The 22,496-nt window shown below is 41.7% G+C and overlaps 1 protein-coding gene across 1 annotated transcript in view; it reads left to right on the plus strand.

Moving 5' to 3' along the window:
- The first annotated feature begins 2,953 nt into the window (after positions 1-2,953).
- Positions 2,954-22,496, plus strand: part of LOC124000915 (calpain-5-like) — a 56,483-nt gene continuing 36,940 nt past the window's right edge. Inside the window, exons 1-2 of the mRNA XM_046307607.1 lie at positions 2,954-3,119; positions 20,423-20,595. Of these exons, the coding sequence (XP_046163563.1) occupies positions 20,431-20,595 (165 nt within the window). The 5' untranslated portion in view covers positions 2,954-3,119; positions 20,423-20,430. The remainder of the gene's footprint in view (positions 3,120-20,422; positions 20,596-22,496) is intronic.

Below are 22,496 nucleotides of genomic sequence, written 5' to 3' on the forward strand. Positions count from 1 at the left end.
CTACTGAGCTAATTGATCAATTCAGTTATTGACTTAATTCAACACACCTGGTCTTCCAAGGTCATTTAAATCAAAAACAAGGTGCCTGCAGCACTCCAGGACCAGGATTGCCAACCTCTGCCATACTGTATCGGAGGGAACACACTGCTTTCATTGTGAGATTTCTGCAATACAACCCAACAAAAGTGGCCACACTGTTGATCCCTCACTTAAACCACACACACATACAAACATTTGATTGAAGATGACATTATATGCCGGTACTTTATTTGAAATCATAAATTACATTACATTAAATCACTTTTCTCTACACAGCTAGGCTGCCCATAACAGCTAAAACACAGCAGTACTTCACTAGTTGCTTTGCTCTACTCTTAGACAGGCCTTCAATCTGGAGGACACATACCGTAAGCCTATGTACGGGGCCAAGACGGCTATCTGGTCATTGAGATGGTCATAGTTGTATACATGTCCTTGTATGAACACCAACCATTCAACACGCTCCATTGCATTTGACAGTGTGTAAGATACAGAATGGGTAATGTTTTGCAGTGCACCAGAGTGCTACAACGTGTTTTTAGAAGAAAAAAATATAAGCACAAAAGCACAATTCTGGTAAATGGGAAGGGAGACAGTGGTCAGCATAGTCCAGCAGTGAGTTTTCCCTGCAGCCTTAAGCTCGACCGATGCTGCCACACACACAGTTGTTTAATATGGCTTATTTGTCTTCCCACTAACATGCCATTCAGTAATATAAAATGAAGATAAATACTGGCCAGGGTCGAGTGTATAGAAAAATCTGCAGGGACATTCAAGTATGAATGTAGTGTATGACGAATGATTTGTTTTACATTACGCAATTAACATCAACTACTACTGAAAAACAGGAATTATTCTAAACTTTCCTGTGTTTTCTATGTTGCTTTTTTCACAGGGAAATGCACGAATAGTCACCATGCAGTATGTCTGAAGTTGGGAAGCAGCCTCAACTGGGAAACACAAATGGGCTGTTCACACAAACTTTGAGTGAAACTGTGGTATCCAGTCACGACCATATTCTGTATGAGATTCAGCAATAGTCTGTCATTATGAATTGCTTTGTCTTGAAATCCATTTTCCTTACCTTGTATTGTGTGGAACAAACAAGCCTCACTGACTGTAGAATAACAAATCATGTCAGCTCCATTTATAACATTTCTATTGGCAACATTTGCCTACTGAAAATGCCCCAGGAAATCAAGGGGTACAATCAGGGGTGTAATCATTACACAAAATCTATTGCAAAACGTTTTGTAACAGAAACCGTTTACTGCCGATGCTGTTCAGTTCCATTTAGTTCTTAACTCCCTTTCCTCTACTACTACTTTTCCTAGCTTCCTTTCCTCGTTTCCTTTCCTATTGTTTGTGTTTCCTTTCCTGGATTGGGATATTTTAAATTACTATTACTTTTTTTACATTTGTGAATGATGTATGCAAGGTGGCTGACTGCATATAAAAAATGAATTTTATGTCAGTTCTAAATTTAAATTACACTTCAATTGTTGTGGCAATGAGGGCTTCAAATAGTGATAAAATAAAATAAAAGTGTATTGGTCGCATACACAGTTTTGTACGTCAAAGAGCATTTGGAATTTTACACCAGTGACAAAGTGTACACACTACTATTTTCCCCAATATAGTGATTTATTTTTAATAAACTCAGCAAAAAAATAAACATCTTCTCACTGTCAACTGCGTTTATTTTCAGCAAACTTAACATGTGTAAATATTTGTATAACAAGGTTCAACAACTGAGACATAAACTGAACAAGTTCCACAGACATGTGACTAACAGAAATGGAATAATGTGTCCCTGAACAAAGGGGGGGTCAAAATCAAAAGTAACAGTCATTAAGTACTGCATTAAGTACTGCAGTGCATCTCCTCATGGACTGCACCAGATTTGCCAGTTCTTGCTGTAAGATGTTACCCCACTCTTCCACCAAGGCACCTGCAAGTTCCCGGACATTTCTGGGGGGAATGGCCCAAGCCCTCACCCTCCGATCCAACAGGTCCCAGATGTGCTCAATGGGATTGAGATCCGGGCTCTTCCCTGGCCATGGCAGAACACTGACATTCCTGCCTTTCAGGAAATCACGGTACCACATGAGGGAGGAGGATGTCTTCCCTGTAACGCACAGCGTTGAGAATGCCTGCAATGACAACAAGCTCAGTCCAATGATGCTGTGACACACCACCTCAGACCATGACAGACCCTCCACCTCCACATCGATCCCACTCCAGTGTACAGGCCTCGGTGTAATGCTCATTCCTTCGACAATAAAGGTGAATCCGAACATCACCCCTGGTGAGACAAAACTGCAATTCGTCAGTGAAGAGCACTTTGTGCCAGTCCTGTCTGGTCCAGCAACGGTGGGTTTTTCCATAAGTTTTCGGAACTGTGACCTTAATTGCCTACCGTCTGTCAGCTGTTAGTGTCTTAATGACAGTTCAACAGGTGCATGTTCATTAATTGTTGGGAAATAATAATATAATAATAATATATAATAATAATAGTTTAAACCCTTTAGAATGAAGATCTGTGAAGTTATTTGGATTTTATGAATTATCTTTGAAAGACAGGGTCCTGAAAAAGGGATGTTTCTTTTTTTGCTGAATTTATTTATACATTTTCAATATTTTATAACGTATATAATGGCCTAGCTTACTGCTTGGGCTTATTAGTCACCCATGAATAATAATTTAAAAAATGCTACCTGTAAATGTGCACTGGACAGGTGTTTAGAACACGTGTAAAAATGACATTTGACACTTGAAAAAAAGCAAGTGAAAAATGATCATTATGAGCGTTCAAATCACCTGTAAACGCACACTGAACAAATGGGAAAAAACACATGTTAAGAAAATCTAGTGTAGACATGTTCCGGGTAAACCGATTTGAACCATTTGGCCTTCCATAGGGGAGAGCGAGATTGCAAGCGGTTCGGAGGGGGGTGCGTTGCTCAGGCAGGACCGAGGAGGAATCACAGCAGCCCCGGCTGGGACTGCCATACCCGACCCGCTGGATCCCCGGAGGAACAGAGAGAACACGTCGCCCAAGGGAGAGGAGCTCTGTTCAGGTAACAGTAAAACAACACCGCCTCATTTGCATTAGGGACCTCGCTGCAGATCCCGTTTTTGTAATCCGTGCAATACGAGTGACTGTGGTTGAGGAGGTGATGGGAGGCGGGAACAGTAGTTGGAAGGAAAATACAGTAGGCTAGTCATGCGAGCTGCTGCGGGGCTTGTGCTGTGCTCAAAGCAGGGTGCATATACGAGACATGATCCATTTACCAACGGAGTTAGCCTATGCCTCGCCGTCCGTTGGGAGCATTGTTTGACCCGTCGCGTGCACTGCTGTGGGATACCACGCGCGAAGGAAGTCTTTCAATATGTGGTTATTAGCTAGGATCTGCTCTTTCCACAATTGGCAACAGAATAACAACATATTATCCCACCAAACAATAGACTACCGCTGCAACCTTGATTTATAGCTACAGTTTGCCATTATTGCTATAACCCTATTTTCTTATTTATGCCTTCCAGAAGGGCTTGCAGTAGAGTGGTGCTTATTTGATCATTTTGATATTTCAGGAGTATGCATTGCTAACTTGCTCCTTCTGATATGCGAGGACCAAGTTGATAATTGTCTGGTTTTAAGACCAACACCCACGAGGATACTGTCCTCTCCTTGCCCGACGACCCTGCATATAATTCCAACTAGCAGCTCTATCGACTACTAGTTGGCCGGAGCGATGTGGATGGATAGGTAGCTAGACAAGTTGTCTCCCATAGCTACCAGCCGCAGCTGTGTCCAAATTATAGGCTCTTATTATTACCGTTACGACCGTCTAAACCTCCAATCTTTCACCTCAACAGTTACACAGACTTGAGTAAATAGCCTACTGTTAAAGGCAGACAAATCGTCAGATAGATCTAGGTCAGAACACTAACAGTCCATTGCGAAATAAGAAATGTCTACAATAGGCCTGATTGCCTTAAATTATGTCATATGCAAGCCATTTGTAAAACTATATGTAAATCTGACCGATGTTGAATAACAAACTCCCTTGATGATTCTTAAATGTAGGTCCATGTGACACAACTAATACAGCCTACTGGATGCTAGCTCTCTCTCTCTCTCTCTCTCTCTCCTGTAAGAAGCCTTGCCTATTTGTCCCCCAATGCAGCTTCCCAACTCCAGTCATCGAGTACACCCAACAGTAGGCTACATATTTTTGTTGTGGCCCTGGACAAGCATACCTTGACAAGTTGTATTAGGTGTTTTTGTCTGGGGTTACAATTGTGCTCTTGGGGGTACTCAGGCACCGAGGTTGGGAAACACTGCCATAATGCACTCATCTTTTGTTATGACTAATGCATCTGGCCTATAAAGGCCAGCCTATTAGTTATAGCAAATTATGATGCATGTAGGCTGATAGGTTAAGAGAGTGACGGAGGATGACGAAACGGAACGTTCCCATGGAAATTAATTGTATAGAGCGCAAATGATTGTCTGTCAGATAGAAATAGGAAATCGTGTCGTCTCTATTCATTCTATTTCTATATGCAACATTCAGGGCCCGGTTTCCCAAAAGCATCTTAAGGTCAAAACTAGACGGACCCATCTTTTAGCAATTGTACATCATAATTATATATATATGTATATATATATATATATATTGCTAACCGTATCCCTTTTCTGACTTTAACTTAATTCTCCTGTTACGTTATTATCCTGCTGCGTAAGTTATCCTATCTGACGTTAATTTGACAGAAGCTGGATCCCTCCTAGCTTTAAGGCTAAGTTAATCGTTAGAACCTTCATCGTCGTTCGTCGTTAGATTAGTTTTTTTCCCTACTGCTTCACTTTATATGCATTACCGCTAAACATAAAATATTGACTCTGTCTGTCTCTCTGTGAGCGCCGATAACTTCACAACGAAGTTGACTACAAAATACAAAGTTGCCAATGTCTTTGCAATTGTAACAAACAATTAAAGGACAAAGAAATGCTCCAAATAAAAACCGAGATGACTGCAGTTAAAGATAAATAGCTTACCTACAGTATAGGCTTCATATTAATATTAAAATCAATTTCATGTTCATTCCATTTCTTTTTCTAGTTGGCTACTGTCTGTAACTGTTGTGTAGCCTGACAGCTGCGCAATGATGTGCCATATGCATTATTATAGGGTCTTAATATTTTCAGCCATAGGTGATAATATCTCTGTAGGAGCTGATCCATTGTCATTATTGTGGAATAGTTCTAATGTTAAGGTAAGATTTGAATGGAGAAAGGCAGCGCTGCAATCAGCTTTCTTTCGACCCTAGCGGTATCAATCTAATCGGTATCGATGCGTTCCTCAACACACACACTTAGCAAATGTTCTCCCTGTGTGGTGTTTTGGGAAACACTATTTAAATATTGCGCGTTGCAGGACAAAACACTCATAAGCCTAAGTTCCTTCGCTATCGGGAAACCGGGGCCTGAACATTTCAGGTTCATGAATACACCACTGATGTCAGATGCATGGATCGGCCAACTTCTAGCTTGCTAGAGGAGACTGCAGAGAGGAAGAAAGTATGGCATAATGCTGCTGGCCGGGATAGCCCTCCTCATAACACATTCAGGAGGGGGTGAGGGAGAGGGGGAAGGCCCTGCCTGCCTGTGGTGCACCCCTCCACCAACCAACCAGTGCAGGTATCCCCTCTTTCAGTTTTTTCTCTGCACTACCACACAGGGAGATGGAGAGAGGCATATCTCTCTCTTTTGCACATTCTTTTTCTGCACTACCACACCAACAAAGAAAAAGAGGATCTCTTTCTCTCACGCTCACTTCTTTCTCTTTCTCTACACTACCACACCACCAAGAGAAAGAGGATCTCTTTCTCTCACGCTCACTTCTTTGTCTTTCTCTACACTACCGCAACAAGAGCATTAGTGAGGACGGGCACTGATGTTTGGCGATTAGGCCTTGCTCGCAGTCTGCGTTCCAATTCATCCCAAAGTTGTTTGATGGAGTTGAGGTCAGGGCTCTGTGCAGTCCAGTCAAGTTCTTCCACACCGATCTCGACAAACCATTTCTGTATGGACCTCGCTTTGTGCAAAGGGGCATTGTCATGCTGAAACAGGAAAGGGCCTCCCCCAAACAGTTGCCAAGAAGTTGTAAGCACAGAATTGTCTAGTATGAATGTATACTGTAGCATTAAGATTTCCCTTGACTGGAACTAAGGGGCCTGAACCATGAAAAACAGCCCCAGACCATTATTACTCCTCCACCAAACTTTACAGTTGGTACTATGCATTGGGGCAGGTAGCATTCTCCTGGCATCCACCAAGCCCAGATTCATCTGTCGGACTACCAGATGGTGGAGCGTGATTCATCACTCCAGAGAACGCATTTCCACTGCTCCAGAGTCCAATGGTGGTGAGCTCTAAACCACTCCAGGTGACACTTGGCATTGCACATAGTGATCTTAGGCTTGTGTGCGGCTGCTTGGCCATGGAAGCCAATTTCATGAAGCTCCCGACGAACAGTTATTGTGCTGACGTTGCTTCCAAAGGCACATTTGGATCTCGGTAGTGAGTGTTGCAGATTATTTTTACGTGCTTCAGCACTCGGTGGTCCCGTTCTGTGAGCTTGTGTGTCCTACCACTTTGTGGCTGAGCCGATGTTGCTCCTAGACGTTTCCACTTCACAATAACAGCACTTACTGTTGACCGCGCTAATTCTAGCAGGGCAGAAATTTGACAAATTTACTTGTTTGAAGGGTGGCATCCTATGACGATGCCACGTTGAAAGTCATTGAGCTCTTCAATATGGGCCATTCTACTGCCAATGTTTGTCTATGGAGATCGCATGGCTGTGTGCTCCATTTTATACAGCTGTCAGCAATGGGTGTGGTTGAAATAGCAGAATCCACTAATTTGAAGGAATATACACACACTTTTTTATATACAGTATAGTGTATCACCAACATTTCCAAAACTGAGACAGGCCTACAGTATATGGTTCTCTGTTGCAAGGCTTAAATGGTACTTTGAAAAGCAATGTTTTTCTGTATGAATAGTTTTAGTATTAGCTAATTAGCCTTTTGGAGGCCCTGAGTGACATTTTGCCATTGGGTGTAGAGAAAATGTTGCAGTTTTGAAGCATTTTATTTATTTCTCCCCAATTTCGTGATATCCAATTGGTAGTTACAATCTTGTCTCATCGCTGCAACTCCCCAGCGGGCTAGAGAGAGAGGGAGAGAGAGGGAGAGAGAGAGAGAGACTATAATAAAGAAAAGTGTTGCAAGTTTTAATTTTGTACGGTTAGTGTGGGAGAAGGTGGAAAAATTGTAATCGATCAGTAAGGACAAACCTGGCATTGACAACTTCGATGGAAAGCTACTGAGCATGGTAGCTGACTCTATAGCCACTCCTATCTGTCATATTGTTAATCTGAGCCTAGAGGAAAGTCTTTGTCTTCGGTCCTGGAGGGAAGCCAAAGTAATTCCGCTAACCAAGAGTGGTAAAGCGGCCTTTACTGTTACTAACAGCAGACCTATCAGCTTTCTGCCAGTTCTTAGCAAACGGTTGGAAAACTGGTGTTTGAGCAAATCCAATGCTATTTCTCTGTAAACAAATTAACAACAGACTTTCAGCATGCTTATAGAGAAGGGCACTCAACATGTACTGCACTGACACAAACGACTGATTGGTTGTGATGGGTTCGGATTTCTAAACTTATATTATTAATCATTAGTTATACTAGAGACATGAGGAGTGTCATAGTCTGGTTTAAGGAGTTGATGGGTATCTGTAGGTGGAATGTATATGGTAGAGGCAATAAGGCTTGGAATGTACTGAGTGAAGGAAAGAAGGAAAAACAATCACATTTTGGCAGGCACAGATAAGGGTGGAGAGATGTGGTTTAGTAAGGAAGGGGCCCAGGTCACGTTAAGGGAGAAGGAACAGTTTATTGCCCGTAACACTTAACTTCTTGCGTCGAGCCATCCGGATCCGGGATCGTGACTACAGCCTCAAGCCCATAACCATAACGCAACGTTAACTATTCATGAAAATCGCAAATGAAATGAAATCAATATGCTAGCTCTCAAGCTTAGCCTTTTTTTAACAACACTGTCATCTCAGATTTTCAAAATTATGCTTCTCAACCATAGGAAAACAAGCATTTGTGTAACAGTATTGATAGCTATTGATAGCTAGCGTTAGCATTTAGCGTTAGCATTCAGCAGGCAACATTTTCACAAAAACCAGAACCATTCAAATAAAATCATTTACCTTTGAAGAACTTCGGATGTTTTCAATGAGGAGACTCTCAGTTAGATAACAAATGTTCAGTTTTTCCTGAAAGATTATTTGTTTAGAAGAAATCGCTCCATTTTGTGCGTCACGTTTAGCTAAGAAAAAAACCTGTATCCAGGCTGTGTAAATCTATCCGCAGGCTCATTAGCATAACACAACCTTAACTATTCATGAAAATCGCAAATGAAATGAAATCAATATGCTAGCTCTCAAGCTTAGCCTTTTGTTAACAACGCTGTCATCTCAGATTTTCAAAAATATGCTTCTCAACCATAGCAAAACAAGCATTTGTGTAACAGTATTGATAGCTAAGATTAGCATTTAGCGTTAGCATTCAGCAGGCAACATTTTCAGAAAAAACAGAAAACCATTCAAATAAAATCATTTACCTTTGAAGAACTTCGGATGTTTTCAATGAGGAGACTCTCAGTTAGATAGCAAATGTTCAGTTTTTCCTGAAAGATTATTTGTGCAGGAGAAATCGGACCATTTTCTGCGTCATGTTTGGCTACCAAAAAAAAACGAAAATTCATTCATCAAAACGCCAAACTTTTTTTCACATTAACTCCATAATATCGACTGAAACATGGTAAACGTTGTTTAGAATCAATCCTCAAGGTGTTTTTCACACATCTCTTCATGATATATCATTCCTGGAAGTCTCCTCTCTGTCTCAATCACATGGATGAATGCGAGCAGCTTGGAGGTTACGCAGCAATTTCAACAAAGGACACCGGGCGGACACCTGGTAAATGTAGTCTCTTATGGCCAATCTTCCAATGATATGCCTACAAATACGTCACAATGCTGCAGACAACTTGGAGAAACGATCGAAAGGGCAGGCTCATTCCTGGCGCTTTCACATCCATATAAGGAGACAATGAAAAACAGAGCCTCAAAAATCCTGCTCATTTCCTGTTTGAAGTTTAATCTTGGTTTCGCCTGTAGCATCAGTTCTGGGGCACTCAGAGATAATATCTTTGCAGTTTTGGAAACGCCAGAGTGTTTTCTTTCCAAAGCTGTCAATTATATGCATAGTCAAGCATCTTTTTGTGAAAAAATATTGTGCTTAAAACGGGCACGTTTTTTTTAATCCAATAATGAAATAGCGCCCCCATAGGTTGAAGAGGTTAATTTCCTGCCTAGCAACAAAGAGGAGGAAATTCCAACCCAAATTGTGGTGTATATGTACTACCACTGGTGGAACCACGTTTTTGTCTTATGCCGCTGTATTGACCAAATGTGTAAATAAACTTGGTTGGAGCTTTCATAGTGTCCGTCAATTTCTTACTCTGATATTTAGAGCCTAAAAGTTGAAAGAAATGGACAATAAGAATATTGTGGGAGCTGTACTGTTAGATTTCAGTGCAGCCTTTGATTCTATTGACCCTAAGCTGTTGTTGAAAAAATTTATGTGTTATGGCTTTTCAACCTCATGGATTCAGAGCTATTTATCTAATAGAACTCAAAGGGTTTTCTTTAATGGAAGCTTCTCTAATGATAAACATATAAAATGTGGTCTATCGCAGGGCAGCTCTCTAGGCCCTCTACGCTTTTCTATTTTTACCAATGACCTGCCACTGGCATTAAACAAAGCATTTGTGTCCATGTATGCTGATGATTCAACCATATATCCATCAGCAACCACAACTAATGAAGTCACTGAAACCGTTAACAAAGAGTTGCAGTCTTTTGGAATAGGTGGCCAGTAATAAACTGGTCCTGAACACCTCTAAAACTAAGAGCATTGTATTTGGTCATAGACTTGTACGACAACGTGTTCCAGTTTCTGCCAATTTCCAGCAACTTTGCACAGCCATTGAAGGGGAGTGGGACATCATTCCACAAGCCACAATCAACATCCTGATCAACTCTATACGAAGGAGATTTGTCGCACTGCAGGAGGCAAATGGTCACACCAGTTACTGACTGGTTTTCTCATCCAAGCCCCTACTTTTTGTGTGTGTGACAAACAGATGCATATCTATATTCCCAGTCCAGTGATGTCCATAGATTAAGGGCCTAATTGATTTATTTCAATTGACTGAGTTCCTTATATTCTTTGAAATTCTTGCATGCTGTGTTTTAAATGTTTGTTCAGTGTAGATGGTAATTGTATATGAACTACAAGACTGAGCTCAGGTGCATCCTGTTTCCATTAATCATCATTGAGATGTTTCTACAATTTGAATGGAGTCCACCTGCGGTAAATTCAATTGATTGGACATGATTTGGAAAAGCACACAACTGTCTATAAACGGTCCCACAGTTGACCATGCATGTCACAGAAAAAACCAAGCCATAAGGTCGAAGGAATTGTCTGTAGAGTTCCGAGACAGGATTGTGTCAAGACACAGATCTGGGGAAGAGTACCATAAAATGTCTGTAGCATTGAAGGTCCCCAAGAACACAGTGGCCTCCATCATTTTTAAATGGAAGAAGTTTGGAACCACCAAGAACTCTTCCTAGTGCTGGCCGCCCAGCCAAACTGAGTAATCGGGGGAGAAGGGCCTTGGTCAGGGAGGTGACAAAGTACCCGATGGTCACTCTGACAGAGCTCTAGAGTTCCTCTGTGGAGATGGTTGTCCTTCTGAGAGTGTTCTCCCATCTCTGCTGCTCTCCACCAATCAGGCCTTTATGGTATAGTGGCCAGACGGAAGCCACTCCCCAGTAAAAGGCACATGACAGTCCGCTTGGAGTTTGACAAAAGGCACCTAAAGACTATGAGACAAAAGATTCTCTGGTCTGATGAAACCAAGATTGAACTCTTTGGCATGAATGCCAAGCTTCACGTCTGGCACCATCCCTATGGTGAAGCGTGGTGGTGGTGGTGGCAGCATCATGCTGTGGGAATGTTCTTCATCGGCAGGGACTGGGAGACTAGTCAGGATCAAGGCAAAGATGAATGGAGCAAAGTACAGAGAGATGCTTGAGGAAAACCTTCTCCAGAGCGCTCAGGACCTCAGATTGGGGCGAAGTTTCACCTTCCAACAGGACAATGACCCTAAGCATGCTGCCAAGACAGCACAGGAGTGGCTTCGGGACAAGTCTGTGAATGTCCTTGAGTGACTTGAACCTGAGACCTGAAAATAGCTGTGCAGCGACGCTCCCCATCTAACCTGACAGAGCTTGAGTGGATCTGCAGAGAAGAATGGGAAAAACTCCCTAAATATAGGTGTGCCAAGCTTGTAGCGTCATACCCAAAAAGGGTCATGAATAGTTATGTGAATGTGATATCAGTTTTTATTTTTTTGCATTTTTTTATATATAAAAGTTGTTTATGCTTTGTCATTATGGGGTGTTGTGTATAGATTAATCGATTTTAGAATAAGGCTGTAACGTAATAAAATCAAGGGGTCTGAATACTTTCTGAGAACACTGTATTTTACAGCAAATGTCATGATGAAATAATTAAAGTATAATTGATCAAATTGTCACGAGGAGGAGCATTGGTGACCTTTTAGAAAATGTAATAAATTGAAAATGAGTAATTCATTTCAGAAAAATAACTTGCTTTTCTATCATCCACCTGGACATTTCCAATGATGACATTTATATAAAACGTGTTGATTAATTAATGATGAAGTAAATGATGTGATGAATATATTATTTTTGTGCAATGACAAGGTAAACTAACCATTTCATTGATGTAAATGCTTCAGGTGACGAGGTCACACAACACAGACAGGCAGGTGTGGAGACTGGGACATGTCTCTATAGGATCAGAAGAAGAAAGATCTAAGGATGCATAATAGCAGGATCTAACCCAACTTGCATCTTGTTAGTCTCATTTAAAGAGTGAATACAAATGTATTGGGGATTATAATAGATTTGTTAAGGTGACTAGACCTCTAATTCACACACAGAACTAGAAAATATTTCCTGATATTTTGCTTTAGTTGTCAACGTGTTTTCTATAGTAGTGGAAGAAGTTGGCACACTAATGACCTGCTCCATTGGTAGTGTCTGACAATACCTTGTAGGCTATCCAGTAAAACCACACTTGTTACAATGGGCTACAAAGTAAAGCTAATGATGCTAATATTTTTGAATAGTAACATGTCTATTATGCCTATCATTAGCCTGTAGACCTATTATTCAAATTCATAAACTTCTCTCCAATCAATTACATATTAGCGTTTGACCTATTAGCTGTTGATTGCTGCTAAACCAAATACATGACCGTGTATGTTCTCAAACCTCACCCCCGAGCTCTGGCCATCGACCCATTTGTGCTCGTCTTGCATGGAAAAGAGTGGGCGTGTGCCCGCATGGGGGTTTTCCCTCTGCAGTCTCGATGGAGACTGGTCTGCACCATCTGTGTCATGTTTTGGCTCCAACTGCAACCTCTTTATTTCCCCACGTATTCAGCTGATAAATGCAATCAGTGAGTCTGAATTGAATCAGCTGCCTTCGTCAATATTAGGGGTAGGCTATTTATTTTATTATGACAATATCAAATGTCGTATTTATCCATCTGTGATGGATATTGATGGCAGCTATTGAGGGCAAACCGAATAGTCAGCCTCTCAAATGGTGGTGATGGCCTCCATTTGAAGTAGATTTGTACCAGATGAAAACACCTCTGTAAAGCGAAGTTGATTTTGAGAGAGTACGTAGAAGTGTTGATCTAGGATACGGCTCCCCTGTGCATGTTATCTTATTAACTGTGATTTAAAAGCCAAAACGTATCCTAAATCAGCACTCCTACTCTGGAAGCGCTTGATAAATACGGGCCCGTTCCTAGTAGGTGGTAGGGTTTTGGAAAGGTCCCCAGCTCTGAGAGCATATGGCACTATAAGTCCATAGGCTGTGGCTGTGTCCCAAATGGCACCCGATTCCCTATAAAGTGTACTACTCTTGACAACGGCCCATAGGAACTATAGAAAATAGTGTTCCATTTATTATGCACCCTGTGAGTCCATATTAATAAATGGAGAAAAGCAGAATGTGGACATGAATAATTCACTGGTTTAACGGTCGGAGCTCGAAGTTGGGAGCTTTGATTGACAGCCAGCAGCTTAGGTGTTGTGATTTTGATTTGGCATTCCTCCATTTTCTGTGATCCCATGTTGCCGGAGACTACTTCAAGATAACCTTTTTTTTAAATAAAATGCCATAAGGTGTAAAGAATTTTGTTTTAACGGCCGTATTTCCTTTCATTTAAATGTTTTATTTCATTTTGATTCGGTGTTGACTTTCATGTGCTTCTGTTGCATTACATGTCCATGTCAGGAAAAAAAATGTTGAAAGACCAAATGTTGTTTTGAATATGTCACAGCAGGTCAGACTGGGCTTAGAGGAGAAGGGTAAAGTTGCCCCCTAGATGCTGAGCTTAGGTAAGTTTAGCATTTTCCCCCCTAATGGAATTGGGAGATAGGAAGCTGATCCTGAGTCTGTATCAAGGGGAATCTTCACCTTGGAGCAAAATTTGAGGCTAAAAACCTAAAGGATAGGGGGAAGTATACTGTTTGGTCTATGTGCTTCTGTATTCTACTTCCATTCTTCTCATCGTGGGTCTTTTAATCTTGCGGTTTGTGTTTCTGGTTCATTTCTGGCAGTTATTGAAGTGTGTGGTGTGTTTTGGTCTGAAGTTTGCCTCTTAAAGGCTTCTGCCATCCATCTTTCCATGCTCCTGTGGAGAACGATCTGTCTGTGATTCAGTTTGTCTTGTGTATTCCTGGCACATTTGAGACTGACAGTCAACATCAGACAGAGACAATGTTACATGCTTAAAAATACAAGTAGCCTAACCACACACACACACACACACACCTCCTCTTCCCATTCTGGCCCTCCATAAGATCTCATTACTTGTCTTCTTCCCCACAGGCAAAAGAACAGTGTTTTCTTTAACCTAGTTGCCATGCAGAAAATCCTTCCCATTGGTTTATTTCCCAATGGCCTTTAGATTTTGTTGTTGTATGATTAAATCTGATTTAAAAAGATAAAGAAACCAGCTGTGTAGCTAATAGATATCAGGGTTGGGGTCAATTCGAATTGAAACAGTAAATTCAAGAAGTTAACTTAAATAACTATTTTTTTTAATAATATGAAAAAACACCTTCTTTCAATGAGTTGTCAATGAACTGAGGAATAGAAGCTATTTATTTCAAAAGTTTATTTCAAATTGCTAAAGTGATTTAAAATCACTTCCTGAATTGACCTCAGCCTTGATAGATTTGCCTTTTGATTAGTCAACTCATTCTAGGTAAGCCTGTTGGACCTGTGTGTACTGTGTAGGCAATTTGGCAGCCATTTTGTGTCATCACAGGCCAGTAGAAAATCATACGTTTCAAATTAACCTAGAACAAAACATCCTGCTTGGTGTCTATGGTTATGGACATTTGTTAAGTTCTTGGTCTCCTGTCACATTGTATGGCGAGGTCATCAACAGCTCGTCGATTTGTGGCTCCAAAGACATTGGCTTGTTCCCTCAACAGCTCAAACCCTCTCTCTCGCTCTCTCGCTCTCAATTCAGTTCAAAGGGGCTTTATTGGCATAAAAAACATGTGCAAAAGCAAGTGAAATAAACAATATACAAAAGTGAGAACACTTAACAACAATTAAAATTGAACAGTAAATATTGCACTCAAAAAGGTTTAAACAATATGCACATTTTAAAGTGTTATATTATTAGCTATGTACAGTGTTAGCAATGTGCAAGTAGTAGTACAAATAGTAAGGGAAGATAGATAAACAGTTATATATTAGTGGCATTTACAAAGTTGTTTGCTCCACTGGTTGCCCTTTTCTCATGGCAATGAGCCACAAATCTTGCTGCTGTGATTGCACACTGCGGTATTTCACCTAACAGATATTGAGTTTATCAATGTTTGATTTGTCTTCAAATTCTTTGTGGGTCTGTGTGATCTGTGGGAAACATGTATCTCTAATGTGGTCATCCATTTGGCAGGAGGTTAAGAAGTGCAGCTTGGGGCCCATAGGCAGACCTGCCCCCCCCCCCCCCCCAATTCTTCCCAAACAGACTCTGTATCTAGGATGAACAATTCATCTCTGTGGCTGGGTAGATGGTGTTATCGTCCCAGCTTGTGTCTGGAATCTTGGTACTCCTTCACGTACCTCACCGGTCTTCTTATCAGTCAGCAGAGACCTTGAGATTAGGGAGTCAGTCCACTATATAATTGCTCTTCTCATACACAGGGAAAACACATATTTCCATTTAACAAATGAGCCATCTATTCATACTAAGATAATATAATGATATGAAACATATTGAGAAAATATGATGAAACCATATTAAGATATAAGACAGTGCTATAGGACACTAAAATATGATTTATCAGCTCGAACACATAGCTCCTATCCCACCCTTATGGACAGGCCCCCTATTTACTTTCCCGCTGACCAAATACCATTGTGCATACAGTACCAGTCAAAACTTTAGACACACCAACTCATTCCAGGGTTTTTCTTTATTTTTACTACTGGTTGAGAGAATGCCTGAGTGTGCAAAGCTGTCAAGGCAAAGGCTGGCTACTTTGAAGAATCAGTTTTGATGAGAAAACTACATTGTAGAATAATAATGAAGACATCAAAACTGTGAACACATATGGAATCATGTAGTAAACAAAAAAGTGTTTAACAAATCAAAATAGATTTTAGATTCTTCAAAGTAGCCAGCCTTTGCCTTGACAGCTTTGCACACTCTTGGCATTCTCTCAACCAGCTTCACCCGGAATGCTTTTCCAACAGTCTTGAAGGCGTTCCCACATATGCTGAGCACTTGTTGGCTGCTTTTCCTTCACTCTGCGGTCCAACTCATCCCAAACCATCTTCATTTGGTTGAGGTTGGGGAATTGTGGAGGCCAGGTCACCTGATGCACCACTCCATCACTTTTCTTATTGGTCAAATAGCCCCTACACAGCCTGGATGTGTGTTGGGTCATTGTCCTGCTTGAAAAACAAATGATAGTCCCACTAAGCGCAAACTAGATGGGATGGTGTATCGCTGCAGAATGCTGTGGTAGCCATGCTGATTAAGTGTGCCTTGAATTCTAAATAAATCACTGATGGTATCATCAGCAAAGCATTATCGCACCTCCTCCTCCATGCTTCTCGGTGGGAACCACACACACGGAGATCATCCGTTCACCTACTCTGCGTCAAACAAAGACCAAAGGACAGATTTCCACCGGTCTAATGTCGATTGCTCGTGTTTCTTGACCCAAGCAAGTCTCTTGTTATTGGAGTCCTTTTAGTAGTGGTTTCTTTGCAGCAATTCGACCATGAAGGCCTGATTCACGCAGTCTCCTCTGAACAGTTGATGTTGAGATGTGTCTGTTACTTGAACTCTGTGAAGCATTTATTTGGGCTGCAATTTCTGAGGCTGGTAACTCTAATGAACTTATTCTCTGCAGCAGAGGTAACTCTGGGTCTTCCTTTCCTGTGGCGGTCCTCATGAGAGCCAGGTTCATCATAGCGCTTGATGGTTTTTGCAACTGCACTTGAAGAAACGTTCAAAGTTCTTGAAATTTTCCGGATTGACTGACCTTCATGTCTTAAAGTAATGATGGACTGTCATTTCTCTTTGCTTATTTGAGCTGTTTTTGCCATAATATGAACTTGGTCTTTTACCAAATAGGGCTATCTTCTGTATACCACTCCTACTTTGGCACAACACAATTGATTGGCTCAAACACATTAAGAAGGAAAGAAATTCCACAAATTAACTTTTAACAAGGCACACCTGTTAATTGATATGGATTCCAGTTGACTACCTCACGAAGCTGGTTGAGAGAATACCAAGAATATGCAAAGCTGTCGTCAAGGCAAAGGGTGGCTACTTTTGAAGAATCTCAAATATAAAATCTATTTAGATTTTAACATTTTTTTGTCTACTACATGTTTCCATATGTGATATTTCATAGTTTTGATATCTTCACTATTCTAAAATGTAGAAAATAGTAAAAAATAAAGAAAAACCCTTGAATGAGTAGGTGTGCCTAAACTTTTGACTGGTACTGCAGATCATTCCATCTAACCCATAAAACGTTCATCACTACTTCTAGGCTACTTACAGTATTTAATTATAAACATACGAAAACTTGCTCAAGTCAATCTGTCACTTTCCAACAATAGTCAAGGATTTTCTTAATTTTGGGTCAGGTATTTCTGCCACTGTGTACTCTCTGTTTGGGGCCAGATAGCATTCCTATTTTCTCTGTGTTTTGGTTGATTCATTCCATTGTGTCAAATAGTTATCTTCTTGCTTTCTCATTTGGTTGGATCTAATTGTGTTGCTGTCCCGGGGCTCTGTGGGGTCTGTTCGTGTTTGTAAACAAAGAACCAGCTGGCTGAGGGGACTCTTCTCTATGTTAATCTCTCTGTAGGTGAGGACCTTGTGGTTGAATGTGTGGGCATCACTCCCTTTTTAGGTGGTTTAAAATTTAACTGCTCTTTTCTGGTTTTGATAACTAGCAGTTATAGTCCTAATTCTGCTCTGCATGCATTGTTTGGGGTTTTGCGTTGTACACAAAGTATATTTTTGCAGAATTGTGCGTACAGTCTCAATTGGGTGTTTGTGCCATTAGTGAATTATTGGTTTGTCTGGCTCTCTCCCTCTCGCTCTGTCTGTCTGTCTGTCTGTCTGTCTGTCTGTCTGTCTGTCTGTCTGTCTGTCTGTCTGTCTGTCTGTCTGTCTGTCTGTCGCTCTGTCTGTCTGTCTGTCGCTCTGTCTGTCTGTCTGTCTGTCTGTCTGTCTGTCTGTGCTCTGTCTGTCTGTCTGTCTGTCTGTGTGTCTGTCGGTCTGTCTGTCTCTGTCTCGCTCTGTCTGTCTGTGTGTCTGTCTGTCTCCCTCTCGCTCTCCCTCTCGCGCTGTCTGTCTGTCTGTCTGTCTGTCTGGCTGTCTGTCTGTCTGTCTCGCTCTGTGTGTCTGTCTGTCTCCCTCTCCCTCTCGCTCTGTGTGTCTGTCTGTCTCCCTCTCCCTCTCGCTCTCGCTCTGTGTGTCTGTCTGTCTCCCTCTCCCTCTCGCTCTCGCTCTGTGTGTCTGTCTGTCTGTCTCCCTCTCCCTCTCGCTCTCGCTCTGTGTGTCTGTCTGTCTCCCTCTCGCTGTGTGTGTGTGTGTGTGTCCTGTCTGTCTGAAGTTTTGTTTCTAATTGACCTCAAAGGACTTAATATTTGCTAATGTTTTCTACCCAACACCATTCTTTTGTAGCTGCAAAGATATCTCTGCTCTGTTTTTATGGACTCTGTTTACAATGGTGCTTGAGGCACAGCTGTCAGTCAGGTTGAGAATCCGTTTGTGGTTTGTGATATTACAGGGCATTCGGAAAGTTTTCAGACCCCTTTCCTTTTTCCAAATGTTCTTATGTTACCGCCTTGTTCTAAAATGATGAAATCAAATCTTAAAAACCCCATAATGACGAAGCAAAATGTTTTTGTTTTGTTTATTGACAATAAAAAAAACATAAATACCTTACTTACATATGTATTCAGACCTTTTTACTATGAGACTAGAAATTGAGTTCAGGTGCATCTTATTTCCATTGATCGTCCTTAAGATGTTTCTACAACTTGATTTGGAGTCCACCTGTGGTGAATACAATTGATTGGACATGATTTGGAAAGACACACAGCTGTCTATATAAGGTCCCACAGTTGACAGTGAATGTCAGAGAAAAACCAAGCCGCGAGGTTGAAGGAATTGTCCGTAGAGCTCCATGACAGGATTGTGTCTAGGCACAGATCTGGGGAAGGCTACCAAAACATTTCTACAGCATTGAAGGTCCCCAAGAACACAGTGGCCTCCATCATTCTTAAATGGAAGTAGTTTGGAACCACCTAGAGCTCTCCCCCCCCCCCCCCCACCCCCTGGCCAAATTGAGAAATCGGGGGAGAAGGGCCTTGGTACCCAATGGTACCCAATGGTCACTCTGACAGAGCTCCAGAGTTCCTCTGTGGGGAGGGGGAGAACCTTCCAAAAGGACAACCATCTCTGCAGTACTCCACCAATCAGGCCTTTATGGTAGAGTTTCCAGACGGAAGCCACTCCTCCAGAAAAGGCATATGACACCCCGTTTGGACTTTGCCAAAAATCAAGATTCTCTGGTCTGATGAAACCAAGACTGAACTCTTTGGCCTGAATGTCAAGCGTCACATCTGGAGGAAACCTGGCACCATCCCTACAGTGAAGCATGGTGGGGGCAGCATCATGCTGTGGGGATGTTTTTGCAGGGACTGGGAGACTAGTCAGGATCGAGGGAAAGATGAATGGAGCAAAGTACAGAGAGATCCTTGATGAAACCTGCTCCAGAGCACTCAGGACCTCAGACTGGGTGAAGATTCACTTTCCTACATGACAACAACCCTAAGCACACATCCAAACAATGTAGGAGTGGCTTCGGGACAAGTCTCTGAATGTCCTTGACTTTACCAGCCAGAGCCCGATCGAACATCTCTGGAGAGACCTGAAAATAGCTGTGCAGCAACGCTCCCCATTCAACCTGACAGAGTTTGAGAGGATCTCCAGAGAAGAATGGGATAAACTCAACCAAATACAGGTGTGCCAAGCTGGTAGCTTCATACCCAAGAACACTCAAGACTGTAATTGCTGCCAAAGGTGCTTCAATAAAAATACAAGGTCTTTCCATTTTTTATTAATTTGGAAGTATTTCTAAAAACCTGTTTTTGCTTTGTCATTATGGGGTGTTGTGTGTAGATCGATGAGGAGGGAAAAAACGACATCCGTTTTAGAATAAGGCTGTAACGTAACAAAATGTGGGAAAAGTGTAGGGTCTGAATACTTTCCAAATGCACTGTATAGTTTACTGTATAGTAGGCTAAATTGTATTTTACTTTTAGTTTGCTCTGAGCTTAAAGCAATGGTGGAAGTTGAATACACTTTTTCCAACCACAGACATTTGGTAGAAACACCCAATTCTGAATTGATTGTCCAATAGTATTTGTCAATAGTGTAGCCTACCCAAATAAGGTACAATTTTATGAAACTGACACATGCTAATCTTCAAGGATATCAGAGACTTGTTGGTAGGAGGTCAGTTCACGTCACTAACAGAGCCCCCTGTTTTTTGTGTCTGGTCCGTACAGGCTGTAGGATGTTCTCGTCAGTGAAGGCCTTCGAGGGGCAGCAATACTCCACCCTGAAGAGGCAATGCCTTGCCAGTGGCCTTCTGTTTGAAGACCCACACTTCCCCGCCTTGGACGACACCCTCTTCTACCAGGGCAACAGGATTGGACGCGTGCACTGGAAAAGACCCCAGGTGAGGGAGCTTTCTGGCTATCACACACACTAATACTACTACTTCTTACACTAATATATATATTTTTTTAGGAAATGTCCTTTTAAAAATTTCATTCATGGTTTATTTGGAAAGGGACATATTCAAGGATCTGATGACAGGACTCAAGGCTTTGATGAAGGCGATTTATGCCGAAATGTAAGCCGTTTGTTTGTTTGTCCCATCAACAAATCTATCCGTGGCATTCTCTCAACCAGCTTCATGAGGTAGTCACCTGGAATTCATTTCAATTAACAGGTGTCTTGGTAAAGTTCATTAGTGAAATGTCTTTCCTTCTTAATGCATTTGAGCCAATAAGTTATGTTGTGACAAGGTAGGGGTGGTATACAGAAGATAGCCCTATTTGTTAAAAGACCAAGTCCATATTATGGTAAGAACAGCTCAAATAAACAGTCCATCATTACCTTAAGACACGAAGGTCAGTCAATCCGGAAAATTTCAAGAACTTTGCAGTTGCAAAAACCAAGCGCTATGATGAAATTTGCTCTCATGAGGACCTCCACAGGAAAAGAAGACCCAGAGTTACTTCTGCTGCAGCCCAAATAAATGCTTCAGAGTTCAAGTAACAGACACATCTCAACATCAACTGTTCAGAGTAGACTGCGTCAATGAGGCTTTCATGGTCGAATTGCTGCAAATAAACCACTACTAAAGGACACCAAAAAGAAGGAGATACTTTCTTGGGCCAAGAAACATGAGCAATGGACCGGTGGAAATCTGTCCTTTCGTCTGAGTCCAAATTTGAGATTTTTTGGTTCTAACCGCCGTGTCTTTGTGAGGCGCAGAGAAGTGGAACGGATGATCTCTGCATCTGTAGTTCCCACCTTGAAGCACGGAGGAGGAGGTGTGATGGTGTGGGGGTCCTTTGCAAGTGACAGAGTCTGTGATTTATTTAGAATTCAGAGAACACTTAACCAGCATGGCTACCACAGCATTCTGCAGCGATACACCATCCCATCTGGTTTGGGCTCAGTCCCACTATCATTTGTTTTTCAACAGGACAATGACCCAACACACCTCCAGGCTGTGGAAGTGTGATGGAGACCTCATGGATGGAGGCATCAGACCTGGCCTTCACAATCACCTGACCTCAACCCAATTGAGATGGTTTGGGATGAGTTGGACCACAGAGTGAAGGAAAAGCAGCCAACAAGTGCTCAGTAAATGTGACCTGCTGAGCACTAAGGGCTCCTGAGTGGCGCAGTGGTCTAAGACACTGCATCTCAGTACAAGAGGCGTCACTGCAGTACCTGGTTCAAATCCAGGTTGCATCACATCCGGCCGTGATCGGGAGTCCCATATGGCGGCGCACAATTGGCCCAGCGTCGACCGGGTTTGGCTGTCATTGTAAATAAGAATTTGTTCTTAACTGACTTGCCTAGTTGAATAAAAAAAATAGGTGGGAACTCATTCAAGACATTTGTCATCACATTTCTCATTCTTTTTTTTCTCTTTTATGGTTTTGATGCTTCTTTGTGTTTCTTGTTTTCCGGGGTCAATTTCAGGCAATTTCAGTTGAGTTATTTCAGTGTTCAGGTATTAAGGCAAGATGCTAATGGTCTGAAATCTGTCTTCCCCAATACTTCAAGCAGTTGAAATTTCACGGTTTTAATGTGTAACAGATGGTGAGAAGAGGTGAGTTATTAGAGTACACATCCGAAACATCAACTTATACTTTTTCAGTTTGTTTACAATCTGTATTTGAAGGGATACTTCGTGATTTTTGGCAATTAGTCAGATGCAACTTCCCAAGAGTCAGAGGAACTCGTGGATACCATTTTTATGTCTCGGTGTCAAGTATGAAGGAAGTTAGTTTCGTGAGCCAACGCTAACTAGCGTTAGCGCAATGACCTCTAAGTCTA

Source organism: Oncorhynchus gorbuscha, linkage group LG16 (genome assembly GCF_021184085.1).
Source record: "Oncorhynchus gorbuscha isolate QuinsamMale2020 ecotype Even-year linkage group LG16, OgorEven_v1.0, whole genome shotgun sequence".
NCBI classification, from domain to species: Eukaryota; Metazoa; Chordata; class Actinopteri; order Salmoniformes; family Salmonidae; genus Oncorhynchus; species Oncorhynchus gorbuscha.